Raw genomic sequence first — 14,599 nt, forward strand, 5'->3', positions numbered from 1 at the left:
CCCAGGGCTCCGGCCGCCCTCCCCCCCACGCCCTCCCCCTGGCCGGGGCTCGCTGCCCTCCCCCCGGGGCTCCGGCCGCCGGAGGCTTTTTCGCCTGGGGCGGCGAAAAAGCCAGAGCCGGCCCTGGGTGCAGTGTTGCACCGACATTGCCAACTACACAGAGGGCTTCAAGACCTTGACCAACAGGAAGTTTTGAGACCCAGCAAAGAAAAAGAAACAAATCTCTAATGTAACCTTAAAATATAGGAGGATAGATTTAAGGAGGACTATCTGTGTAAGTCATTTTCTAAAGGTGAATTGTAGATTATGAGCCTGCTCCAACGGTCACAGAAGTCAACGAGAGTCATAAGTACTGGATCAGGCAGAAGCAGATCTACTATACAGAAATGAGGACTCTCTCTTACCTGAAAGGAAAATAAATAGAAATCCTCCTGATGTATTTCAAAATAAAAAATATCCAAGCATTGGGGCAATACAACCTGAAGCTCAGGTCACTGGCTACAAATAAAATGCAATTTCCCATGTATATTTTCAGTTATTGGCAGTTAGATATTTGCACAAATGAGCACTAAAAGGATACATGTGAAAACAAATTTCAAGCTTCCTGCTTGTTGAGTCCATAGGAATTCTACATTGTTTGGTAGCCAGAGGGCCAATTCTGGAGTTTCCTTTGGTTTGCAGTCATATCCGAAAAACACAGACCATGTCTGGCAGAGAGATCCTAAGTGATGATCAACCCACATTTCTCATTCTCAGAAGGATCCTAAGCTGCATATGCAAACCAAAAAGGTGGTGAAGAATGAGAGAGCGCTCACATGAGAAGAGACTCTGAATCATAAAGCGCACTGTAGCCTACTTTATGTGGCATACCATATGCAGTATCTTAACTGTGACAGAGAAAACTAAATGTAAAGCTGAATTGATCCCAAACAATTTCTCCAATGCATTTACATACATATGCATCTATTTCAATATCAGGCATAGTAGGGAAAAGATCTCCACTATACTTTATTTAGCATTGACAAACCACAAAAACTCATTCTCCATTTATTTCCCCCTTCCCCACCCCACATATGTATCATCTATTTTTCTATCTTCAAAACTCCAGTGTCATACAATGCCTGCTTACTTTTAGTAACCCATACCAGCTGGTCTGTAGTTTCGAGACAAAGGATTGCATTTCTGAGTAGTGAAATGCGAAGATAACGGAGTTCCAAAACTTTTCTCTCCTCTTTATTTCCCTGTGGAGCACAAGGGTGGGAGAGACTAGCCTCCTCCTGAATGCCACAGTCAAGGACTAACTTGAAAGTAACTATTGTTGCTATACAAGTCATGTGCAGGGCATTAACACCTAAGAACAATCTGAATTGTTTGAGTTTAGCATTCTATTGGGGCTACAATAAAAAACAACTATATACCCTGTCATGTCTTTTTAAATAAATAAGTCACCTTCCAGAAGGGAAACTGTTGTGGGGTTCCATGGGGAATCACGTCGGGGTCACCATTTGTGGGGATCACGTCGGGAGGATAAAGCACACGACCAATGTGGTTGCAAGCTGAACCAAGCTGACTCTTTATTACAAGCTTTCTTTTATAGTCTTTCTTAACATTACATAACACAATTAGGCTATAATTACACATCTACCGATTGGACAAGAAGGAGAATCATGTATTTATCACATGTATAGCCCCACACTGATTGGTTCAATTCTTCCTTACATAAGGCCTCATCTTATATAACCACCAGGGGGCCTTACATAAGGCCTCATCTTATATAACCACCAGGGGGCCTTACATAAGGCTTCATCTTATATAACCACTAGGGGGCCTTACATAAGGCCTTATCTTGTATAACCACTAGGGGGCCTTACATAAGGCCATGTCTTATATAACCACCAGGAGGCCTTACATAAGGCCATGATTTATTGTCAGGCAAGTGTCCCATCGTGACCCTTACCCTCTCATGGAACTTTGCATCCCCACAAACTGTATTAGATCAACAATACCTTACCCCCTATGGGAATAAAATTTTAGTTTTTCCTTCATGTTTTTTTCATTGTGTTATGTCATTTTTATTATTAAAAGAACAGCCTTTTTTTTAAATGGCAACAAAGGGCTTCAGCCCCATCATTAATGTCACCTTAGATAACAAGCATTGTCCTCCAGGAAGGATTCAGTTGATTTTTTACTTTCTAACTAGAAAAACAGTTCCTAATGCAAATAATATTTTATTAATGCCAAAACTCTGAATAATTCTGACTAGGCACATAGGACCCTGCCTTATCTAGGCAGGAAAATGGCTGTCTCCGATATAAGATGCAGTTTAACAAAAAGAAAACAGTTCTGGAAATCAGCAATATACTAGCTTCTTAAGAACCAATCCTGTCCAAATCCTCCCTATGCTTTTAAAGGTTGTTAGGATTTAGAAAACGCGCATCTATGTAATAAGTATTCTCTTTGCTAAAAGACAGCACTGTGTGAGTCCTAACACTGCTGAACTCCTACTGCAGCAAACACTGTAGCTGGACCATTCCACTGGCCCAGGGGTCCAGCAGCACACAGAAGGAGCTCAGGCAGGGGAGGTGCATGGGGGTTCAAACAGGAGTGGGGAGAGGAGATGGTCACTCATTAAACAAATGCATTTTGCCAGTCAATTCTTAAATTCCTAAAAGGAGTTATGGTGGGAAGTGGTGTTCTCTCAAATATTAACAAATGATAGATGTACAGCAACCTATTAGCAGCTTATATTTTTAGGAACTAAGCTTATTTGGAAAGCATAAGGAGACGGGAATGAAAAGATACATTCATAGTTATTTTTTACCTCAAAAAAAACAGTTTGTTATTTGTAGTATTTACTTTAAATAAAGGGGATTTTAAAAAGCTAGACTAGTACCCTCGGGAAATACTTTTCCCTCTAAAATCAAAACGGAAAGAAAAGGCAAAATAAAGTATAAATATTCTTTGAGTAAGTTTCTTCAAAAAATTATAATATTTATAATTTCAAACTTAATTTTCTCCTATCATTGAAAAAAAATGTTGTCTTTGGCAAAAAACTGCCTATAATTTTAATAACTAAAAGTTAAGTAAAGTGTTTTTAAAGTGTCACAGGATGCAGCATAAATCCAGGGAACATTTGCAGTGAACCTGGATGGTGATAAAAGAAAAGAGTACTAACAAATAGGTCTGATGGCTATTGTGCTTTGTGTACAACCTGACATTGTTATTTTTGTTCTAAGGAAATGAAAGTTCAAGAGGCTGAAAAGGAAATATGTAAATTTACTTAGTAGAACCGTAGTAAAGTCTTCTATTGGATTTAACATTTTTTGAGTTACTATGTGCTTAACAAACCTATATTAAAGATAGTATCTATAATCTACTTACAATTTAGCATTCTTTCATAATATGAGAATTAACTGTATTTCTGGGGTAATCCTTAAAATGAAACTAGATTTAATACATTTTCCACCACCACCACCCAGAGCTCCCTCTACACTACCAAGCAGAAGACCAAAGTCATCAAGAGCTGAGTGGGAGCTGCCAGCTCATTAAGAAGTGGCATTAGCAAGTTCCCCTGACAGTCCTATTCAACCACATTGAGCTGTATGGTAGCTAGATCTAATACAGAGCCTTTGGATCAAGAAATGGCAAAGAGAGTTCAACTGCTATACAACCAATACAAGAAACTGACCCAGTAGAAAAGTCAGGACTCAGTAAAATTGGAGCTCCAGGAAGGTGACACTGTGTCAGGAGAAGGACGGGGTGATGTGCATTTGAGCAGTAACCAAATAGTTGTAGAAAGGCAATTTAGTCTTAGGAGAAGGTGTGCAGTCTGTATAGACAGACATTGTGAGAAGGATGTTAAAACTATAAAAGGAGGAAAATATGGTAGAATGGAATCAATGGGTGAACAGACAGACTTCACAATCTGACTTGGATTAATTTAACCTGTAAAACATATGCTACTACTTATGATTGTTGAGATTTTTGCTACCACCACAAAAAAGTTGACAGATGATGGCCAATAGTATTTAAGAGATGAATGTAGGCACACTACTAGACGTTTTAATAGCTGGCAAAAAACCCAGATGACACTATTTGACATCTTTATACACTAAACAGTAAAATTATTGCAAGCTATGTATTTGAACAAAAGATGCACTTTACTTTTTGTTGTTTTACTTAAATTTATGAACTACTAGAAACTAAGCATATAACAGCAATAATAATAAAAAGAACACAGAGTTTACTGTGTCAGTCAAGTTACATTAAAAAAACCTAAAGAATCCTGCTGATTGTAATTTGGCTTCCTTATAAGGCTCTTTGTTTTAATCCATACTAGTATAGGAATACTGCACTTTGACTTCAAATTACAAATGCCATAAAACTGTGGTTCCGACACTTTCTTACATTGTGGACCACACTTTAGGTCGGAGATACTCTCAAGGAACAGTTCTTCTACCAATTCTAATTTAAAACCTTGTCTGCAGCAACTATAGCACATACCCTCCCCTGATTTGGCTCCTATTAATTAATTAATTGATAAATAAATAAAGGATGATGATGAGATTATGGGTGGGGGGGGGAACCCTCTCTGATGCCAAGGTTCCAACTTCTTTTGTATTGGTGCAGTTTATCTATCTCCTTTATTTGGACATAAGATTTTTACATCCATAATAAATACTTCCCGTAGCCTGCAACCACCCCCATATCAGTCTAATCTTTTTGCTTCTCCTACTTCCAACATTTATTCCAAAAGTACGTGTGAATTACATGAAGATGATATGCAGAATACCCATAAGGGCTTTTTTGTTTTTACCTTCATTGGTCAAAAGAACCTCTTTAAACCCTAGAACAGTCCAGTGGCTGTCAGTTGTTCTGCCTCATCCAGCCAAGATCCCCCTCCTATCTAGTAATATGAAAAAGGGCAGGGTGGTCATGACTTCTGCCCTAGAAGGGTTCTGCAGTGGGCCAAAACTATCAGGAAGAATCGCTTGAAAACTGAAAAATTTCAACAGCTCCCCAGACCACTTGAAAATATTCCAGTTCACCAGCAATAAAATGTCCAAATTTGGGCCAGAGACCATCTTTTTGTTCTGTATTTGTACAGCCCCTAGCCCAACGGGGTCCTGGGTCATAACTAATACCAATAATACCAATAAGAACAAAATATGATCTTTCCCTATCTCTTTATAGCACTGGGAAAAACCTATACTCATAAAAAGGTATATAAGTCACTCCTAGGTTTTTAGCAAACTTGAATGATCTGAAGTCACTACAGAAGTGTTTTAAATAGATGTTCTATACTATTCAGGTGCCCTAGTTATCATATAATTAATAGTCTTAAAGTCCAAAAACATTTTCTTTAAAATCCAACAAGAACATCTCCTACATTAAGGGCCAATCCTAAATCACTCAAATCTCTAAGAGTTTTCCCACCGCTTTAAATGGGAGCAGGATAGGGACTTAAAGCTGTGATGTCTGAGGAATAAGAAAATAGAAAACTCAGCGTGAGCCAGATGCTTGCCCTTAATTCACATTAGAGAGGAAATAAAGTTGAGTCCTGGAAGGGCAATTAGCTTATGTCACAACTGTAATCTTGTTTAAATACAATACTTGTATTAATTTTCCTTAAAAAATAAAAGGCAGATCACCCTCTTTTTTGGAAGGACAGATTAAGCATACATCCACATCTACACTGCCATGCATTGCAAAGTAGCCAGGAAATTCTGGTGGGCCCTGTGCAAAAGACAGGTTTTCCAGCTAATTGGTCTTTACCTTAAATTCTGTTCTTTTGTTTCATTTCATTTCACCACTAAATCTTCTTTCACAGCCTGACAATGCCAACTAAAATGATAAAGTAATGAACAGAGAATTTTAAGTAGTTTATCAAAACAAGTGACACTCTGTGAGTTTAAAACTAAAACAATACAAAAGTTCCATTCAGAGTAATATCTTCCTGGGAAATGACTGCCTAGGAAAGAGTACTGCAGAAAGGGATCTGGGGATCACAGTGGATCACAAACTAAATATGAGTCAACAATGTAACACTGTTGCAAAAAAAGCAAACATAATTCTGGGCTGTATTAGCTCTTCCGCTCTACTCTGTGCTGATTAGGTGCAAACAAGAGTACTATGCCCAGTTCTGCATGCCACGTTTCAGGACAAATGTGGAGAAAGTCCAGAGAAGAGCAAAAAAATGATTAAAGGTCTAGAAAACATGACCTATGAGGGAAAACTGAAAAAATTGGGATTGTTTAGTCCGGAGAAGAGAGGACTGAGAGGGAACATAACAGTTTTCAAGTACATAAAAGGTTGTTAGAAGGAGGATGGAGAACAATTTTTATTCCTTAACTTCTGAGGATAGGACAAGAAGCAATGGCCTTAAATTAAATTGCAGCAAGGGCAGTTTAGGTTGGACATTAGGAAAAACTTCCTGTCAGGGTGGTTAAGCACTGGAATAAATTGCCTAGGGAGGTTGTGGAATCACCATCAATGGAGATTTTTAAGAGCAGGTTAGACAAACACCTGTCAGGAATGGTCTAGATAATACTTAGCCTTGCCATGGTGCAGGGGACTAGACTAGATGACCTCTCAAGGTCCCTTCCAGTCCTACGATTCTATGATTATACAATCAAATGTTAAAAGTTATCTTACTCAGAGAAGAATGCTGCATTATGTCCCTTCAGCCATTGGTTGGGTTCTATTTCATCCCTAGCAACTGCATCTAGAACACAGCAAACACTGCTGTTTCATTGCTGAAGTTGGGTTCTCTGTTGATAGGAAGTTCTTTCAAAGCTGCGTCAAGACAACTAAAGCCTCAGGTTATCCTCAAAAGCCTTGGCAGCATTTGTTCACAACCTACTGAGACATCAGGTATGTTGGCAGGACATCTGACATCTTTTGAAGCAAGGAGAACAACCAGCTATTGGCCAGGAGATGCTGAAACTTTAGCAGGACTAAGTGCAACTATTCTAGAACTAAAACAAAATCACCTTTGAATTTTCAATATTGCAAGAGACAACCTGTTTACTTTTTTGTTCTGCCACCCTGATTAAATAAAAAATATTGTTAGGTCAAGACATCATATATATGATGTCTTATAGAGGTGACCTAAAAATAATTACGTATATACTCGTTCATTAGCCCGTTCCTTTATAAGCTGACCCCCCAATGGATAGATAAAAATAGCAAAAACTGTATGACCCTTTCATAAGCCGACCCTATATTTCAGGGGTTGGCAAACTTTGGCTCCTGGCCCGTCAGGGTAAGCCACTGGCGGGTCGGGATGTTTTGTTTACTTGGAGCATCTTCAGGCATGGAGCCCCTCAGCTCCCTGTGGCTGCAGTTCGCCGTTCCCAGCCAATGAGAACCGCCACTTCCCGTAGCTCCCATTGGCTGGGAACGGCAAACCGCGGCCACGGGGAGCTGAGGGGCTCCATGCCTGAAGACGCTCCAAGTACACAAAACCACAAAGTATTAGATCAGGGATCGGCAACCTTTGGCACGCAGCCCGCCAGGGTAAGCACCCTGGCGGGCCGGGCCAGTTTGCTCACCTGCCGCGTCCGCAAGTTCGGCTGATCGCGGCTCCAGGCCAATGGGGGCAGCGGGAAGCGGCGTGGGCCGAGGGATGTACTGGCCGTCACTTCCTGCTGCCCCATTTGCCTGGAGCGGCGAACCGCAGCCAGTGGGAGCCATGATCAGCCGAACCTGCAGACGCGGCAGGTAAACACACCGGCCCGGCCTGCCAGGGTGCTTACCCTGGCGGGCCACATGCCAAGGGTTGCCGATCCCTGTATTAGATATTCAATTCAATGATTCCATAGAGTTTAAAATCATCAAATTTTGGTGTAGACCCGTTTATAAGCCGACCCCCGCTCTTTGATGTGTCACTTTTTTACCAAAAATATTCGGCTTATGAACGAGTATATACAGTAAATCATATATATTATATATAAAAAGCCCCAGCCTGGAAGGGATGTGAAAATTTATAACATTTTTTTAACAAAATTTATAAAATTCTACAACAAAAGGGGTGTCTCTTAAATATTTCATGATTTTTAAAAAATTCCTCCAGTCTTGATGGTCTCAGAAATGTTACATGCTAAAAAGATTTCAATTCTTCCTACCAAAAGACTGCCTTAAAACATTATTTAAATTTGTTTTCTGCAATCATGCATCACCTTTGAACATTAAATATTAAAAACCAACCCTACTTATAAAGTGGCTCAGAGGGGGAAATATAGGCTAAGCACAGGACTTCATTGGCACAAGCCAAGACTAGTTACCATATTTGTTTTAAACATGATGTTTATTAAAACACCTGGGAAAGAGGGCATTTATTTTTGCCCCCAAAACGTTTTTGATTTGTTATTTAACTAAATGTTTGCACAGCTTTCCTCATAGCTACAAGTCCTTAATCCACAAGATGTCAGTTGAGGCAATAATTATATTAATCAATTGTAGACAGCCTAAGACCAAAACAAAGATGTGGAGGCATTTGGAATTAACACGCTGTAAATCACTTCTGCACAATCCTTTGTCAGTGGAGTTATCAGGGGTGTTTTGGGTTTTTTTTGGCCTTTTAGTCATAATTTTCGAAGTAGTTGACACATTTCATATCACTCAATGCACTGAACCTTAATACAAAAGAACACCAGTTTGTCAAATGCAAGTGATTTGAGGATGCATATCAGTTAATCTTAAGTGCTTGTCACCAACAAAAACAGCCATGCTGGTGAGAGCAAAGGCATCCTAGGTGAGGAGATCTGTACCAGGATATTAGCATAGTATTTACAAGATCACCAAAATGCAGGGCCTAAACCAAGAAAACACGTCTCCTATAATCCCCCCTGCCTGAAGGCCTCCAAACCTGTTGGGGCCTAGTGGATTCCTTCTACTCATTTTTCTGAGAACACAGGAATTGCAAACTTGAATAGACCACTGGTTCACCTCAGGTATCCCATCACCAACAGTGGGCAGTACCAGATGCTTCAGGAAGATGGTGTAGAAGACTCCAGCCCTAATCCTGCAAAAACTATTAAGCACATGCTTAAAAATTACACGCTGTAAAGTATTCCCATTGACTTCCATGGGATTACTCCCAGAGCATAAAGTACATTACATGTTTAAGTCTCCACAGAATCGGAGCCAACATTCATGGCTTATGGGATAACCTGCCCTGAGGGAAAGTTTCTTCCCCACTCAGCACCTTACAGAATCAAGAGCCCTAGATGTTAAAAAAAAATAAAATAAAATAAAGCATAAAGGAAGAATGCAAAGAGCCCAGCTACTTTCTAGAGCTGCCTGGTTTTAATTTACGAAGTATTAGGAAGGTACTGAATTACTTCAGTTTTCAATAGAAAGCACATAATCAATATTAGTCAGTAGAGATTCTGCAAAGGTACTTTCCACATCTCTTGCAAGTTTGACAAAGCTAAACAAACAGAAGAAACTATACTGCAAGAGTCCAGTCTTCCAAAATCAGCCTCACGTTTTGAATCAAAATCAATGTTAATCATTATGAAACAGAAAAAAAGTGTAATGTAGATATTATAGACTCCCATATGTATACGTTCCTGAGGTTGGGAAGGAGAGAAAGGAGAAAAATGGAGAGTACCAAGAGCAAACTGTGAGGAAACTTCTCATTTATTTTGCATAACAATCACATAAGTTACCTGTCAGTTTTCAGAGGAGTCTAAGTGACAACATCCTCTAGACTATTTTTTCCTCTTTCAATCCAGCAATGAGTTTTCCTAATAGTGGTTAGCTTAGTTAAAGGGCAGAGGTCGGCGGTTTTTTTGGTCCTAAAGCAATATAGTCAAGTCTCTGTCTGAAATATCTTTACCTACTATCATTACCATCAACTCCTAAGATTACTATAAATGAGAGTAATGTGTAATCTCTTGTCTCTCTCACCAACAGAAGTTGGTCCAATTAAAAAAAAATTTGCTTTAATCTAGAAACACAAGGTGGGTGAGGTTTTGTTTGTTTGTTTTACTTTTTACCCAATTTATGTTTTGCATTTGACAATATTTTGTCTATGGTAATTTTCACAGTCTCTCCTGATAATCAGTTTTCCCTGTTTGTGTAGGTCTTTCACATAGTGACAGGAAAAGAGAAGAATATTTTTAAGATACAGTAAAACATGGCTGTAAAACCACAAAAATGGCAGACACACTCAGGGGCACGGGTAGTACCTGAAATTACTTAATTCATTTCTTTTAAACAGACAGACTGAGTTGTTGGTGTCCTTTTAACTATACTAAAAGGAGAAAGCTGAAGCTATGCTTAAAAAACATCAACTTTTTAAAAAGATGTGCGAAAGTTTAGTCTTGAAGTTCTTAATTTGCCAGGGCTGCAAATGATTCCAAGATTGCAACAATCTGAAGTAACATTTCTTTCATGAGAAACCTTCTCCTACTTACCTGAACAATCCTTTTCTTCAAATAATAAATTCCACCATTCATTATAACAGGCCTTCAGCCTATTTACTCCTAGGAGACAGAACCCAGCAAGAGCCAAGGTTAACTAGCTCTCCTTACTGCACAGCATTTAAAAAAAATCTTAGGCCTTTGAAGGGTATGATTGGGGGTTACTGTGTGACTCTCTCCTTCCTGAAAAGATTTTTTCTCTTCACAACCCTGTGGAGGGCAAAATGGTAGACAAAGGGAAAAAGAAAGGGGAAGGAAGGCTGTCCTGCTCCTTCCCCATCTGATGGTTATGTCTCTCTATTCTGTAATCTAGCGACTTCAAACACAGTTTAGGCTGGATGGTAGTTTTTGGCATGGAAAGAGGCACATCAATGATGACAAACTGCCTCAGTAGCTGCAGCTCTCCATCTTGGGAAACAGCACTCAAGGGATTGTACACTAAGCTTGGGAAGGGTACTTCAGAGCTGCGACAGTTCACACACATGCAGCCCTCTTTGCTTTAGAATGCCTGGTGATTAATCAGATACATTATATTACACTACAATTTAGAACCCACATAACTCTGTCATATCAAAAACAATTTTAAACAGAATCTTAAAAGGCACCTCTTCTTCCTAAACCTTGCTTAACTTCAGCTTTCTATTCTAAACTACTGACGCATTACAGCTGCTGAACAAAGTTGAAAAAATATTAAAGATAGACCTGGAAAATTTCAACCTGGAATAATAAAATTTTAGGAGAGTTATAAGCAAGTGAAAAAGGGATTTTAGAATAGAAATGCTTAAGTAACCTACCTTAATTTTACTATAACATAAAACAGTAGCTGTTGCTAGCATTCTGTGTTATAAAGCAAACATACACACACACACACACGCTTTGAGGGACTGGGTTTTTATTTGCCTCTATTTCCTGGTAGGGCATCCATCTTATTCTTAGGTTCTAACTCTGCCTGGGATCTCTGCAGATGAGCCCTTATGCCCATGCAGTGCACCCTACTGAAATCAACGGGGCTTTGCGCAGGCATGTGGATCACCTTTTAGGATTGGGGCATTAGTGATCACTAGTTGTAGGACTGGGAGGAAGAGGAGACTTGCAACAAGAGGAAGCGTTTCAGGCATATAACACACAGAGTCCACCTGTGGGGTAAATAGAACTTTCAGGCAGATGCATTTCAACCCTGAATCTAGGGGAAAGACACTAACTGATTTTAATAGACTTTGGATCAGTCCATTAATGCATAGCTTAGAAATGAAGAAATTGGGATTTAGATAAAATTCTCATTTGCCTCAAATAAATCAGATTGGATTAAAATTACAAGTGTGTGTCTTTGGCAAATAGCACCTGTGTAAAGTAATCAGAACATGGAAGGGAGCCAGGCAAAGCCCTTCTTCCCTTGAAAGTATTTTGGGGAAGTTCTATGGCTTGTGTCATAAAGGAGGTCAGATTAGATGATCACAATGGTCCCCCTTCTGGCCTTGGAATCTATGAATCTATTAAATGCAGTCAGCATCTACCCTGTCGGGCTGATGGAGCACACACAGTTAACTTGACTTTCACTAATCTCAAGTAAGGTCACTGTCAATCTGACCACTATAATATATAAAATTTCCTTCAAAGGCTGTTCCTAGGAGATTTTTTTTTTTTGGTGGTTTTTATTTTTTTGGAAACAATTGTGTAATTAGATTGTTCAAATATAAAAATATAACCTTTCACCTTTCATGTGCAGCTAGCTGTGTTAGCTTCAGAACATGTGTTCTATTTTGCAAACATGTCGACATCTTGTGATAGATACTTTGACAAGAGCTGACGCTGCTTTTGAAAAAGTGATGTCTGCCCATTGGAATTTGTGACAATGCTAGAAAAAAAAAACTTTACTAAAATAAAAAAAAGCAAAAAGAAAGTAACACACTCAAACCCTCCATACTTTAAAAACGTGCATTTAATACCTTAGAACACAGCTTTAAATTCAACATTTCATTCATCCTCAATGATTCCAGGAACAACAATAATAAAAAAAAAAAAAGTCTGCCTCTTCTCCTTCAATCAATACCATCCCTTAAGAGTCTAAGCTTCAAAACATTCACATAAAATATTAGCTTTATATATTTGCAGTAGATAAACTGAACTAGCAAGGCAATCAATCAATTTTCAATTACTTTTGGCATCTTGATAAGATGATAGCACACATACTAACAATCAACAATAGTCGGCTAATAAGTCGGCTAATACCTTAAGGAAGTCAAGAGCCTCTAGAGGAGGTAGATGATTATCGTTAATTACAATCACAAATATGTATTTCCTTTTCTGTAGTAATGATGAACACATCCTACATGCAATCTGAGATGTGTCCACATAAGACAATGTGCTATAGTGTCTTTTTCCATGTTTCATATTCATCTTCTTATATCAGGAGGAGTTTTTGAAATGTATTTTTAAAATTTCAGGTGTATTGAGAGCAATAACCTCATTTACTAATTGGTACATCATAATATTTTGCATCGCAATACATTTTTTCTAAATTATGTTTTACTTACAATGTCAACCTTTTGGGTGATGTTTCCCTGGACATCAAGTAAATAAACCTTGCCATAATGTGTGCCGAGTGCCAAAAACTGTGATAAGAAAAAGAGAAAGAGACTGATTAAATAAATACATTCCAACTTTAAAAAAATCCCACCAGGTAAAGAACTCCAGGATATTCAGTAGATTAATTTTTTAACAGCAACCTAAAAGACATTATTCTATGGACGAAGCTTATTTTGGATGCACCTAAAGAATAAAACAGGGCTTGAAGCCCATATTATTGTGATCGTGCAAGTTAGCTGTCAGAATGAGTCATGGGAACCCTCATCTACTGACAACTAATGGTATGTCTGCACTCTGTACATATTGCCTGATGGACTGTGGCAGCAAATTAAAAATGCAGCGTGAAAGCAAGGGTAACACATGCTTGAAAATAAAGCTATGGAAATTATTAAGAAGCTATTTACTTTTAATTCTTCTTTGCCAATACAATAAATATTCAAAAACAAAGCTTTTTGAATATTTGAAAAGCCAACTCTTAGGCCCTTATTACACAGAATACCATAACATGGAAAGCTATTTAAAGATCTACTTAATATTATCCTGATTCTTTATTTTCTTTGACACTGTGATATTTTGACATTTAATGATGCATGCATTCACCCGCCATTTTATACTATGATAGTCTAATTATGACAAATTATTTCTCAACAAATACACATAACAGAACAACACATTTATCTGATAGATGTAAAAAGGCAAATGATTCCAGGAGACCCACAGTTAGTTGAACTGTGTGAACTAACCCTAAACAAACCAGCAGAAACTTCACTACTACTTGATATATGACAGATGGTTTTTCTTTTTTTTTTTTCTATTTAGCATTACTCAAATGGCCTAGGCTCCTAAATTCTCTGTATTTCTCTGCATGTGAGCATGCTTCATTGCAACCAATAATGAAATGCTCAAATTTACAAGCACTACTAAGCGTGTCAGTCAAGCAGCACAATCTTTAAAAAATAACCTTACAGAAAGTCAAGGTTTAAAAGGATTTATCAAAATGGAATTGCTTAAAATGAAATTTCAGTTCAGGCACTTAAAATATGAAGCTACATTAAAGAGGAGTCAAAAAAAAGGGAAAGAAGGGGTTCATTAGAAATTCATCCCCTGCAATGCCTTTCACTCCTGCAAGGTTGCCTTTTTTCAGGAAGAAAAAAGTCCCCCGGGTAAAAAAATCAATACTGGTTAATAAAACATCAGGTGTGCAGACATAACTAGGTATGACTATTCCACTGCACAGGCCTGCTTGAATGCACCAGGTGCCAGGACGATTAGTCATCCAGTGCAGACAGAGAGCCTGGTGAAAATATGATGCTATAGCATTGAAAGAAAAAATAATTCCGGGGAGAAATTAGTCTGACTATATAAGCCAGAATTTGGGACTCCCAACAAAGTCAAATTGTTCTAATCAGAAGTACGTGTATAATAGGACTATAATTTCATTTATGCCAACTCTTTTGTATGGTTTTCCTTAACGCCCCTCCGCCCCCAGAAAAAAAAAAAAAAAAAAAAAAAAAGCTTACACTCTACCTTTGCTTTTAGGCTCTCTGTTGTAACAGACCAATTCCCAAAAGACTAATCCCCTA

The 14,599-nt window shown here is 38.5% G+C and overlaps 1 protein-coding gene across 1 annotated transcript in view; it reads right to left on the minus strand.

The window, feature by feature from the left end:
- LOC113407040 (vacuolar protein sorting-associated protein 41 homolog) overlaps nt 1-14,599 on the minus strand; it is a 141,655-nt gene that overhangs the window by 102,408 nt on the left and 24,648 nt on the right. The window contains exon 4 of the mRNA XM_026654127.1: nt 12,965-13,042. Within this exon, the coding sequence (XP_026509912.1) occupies nt 12,965-13,042 (78 nt within the window). The remainder of the gene's footprint in view (nt 1-12,964; nt 13,043-14,599) is intronic.

This window comes from Terrapene carolina, unplaced genomic scaffold (assembly GCF_002925995.2).
Source record: "Terrapene carolina triunguis isolate 2854851 unplaced genomic scaffold, T_m_triunguis-2.0 Scaffold182, whole genome shotgun sequence".
Taxonomy (NCBI): domain Eukaryota; kingdom Metazoa; phylum Chordata; order Testudines; family Emydidae; genus Terrapene; species Terrapene triunguis.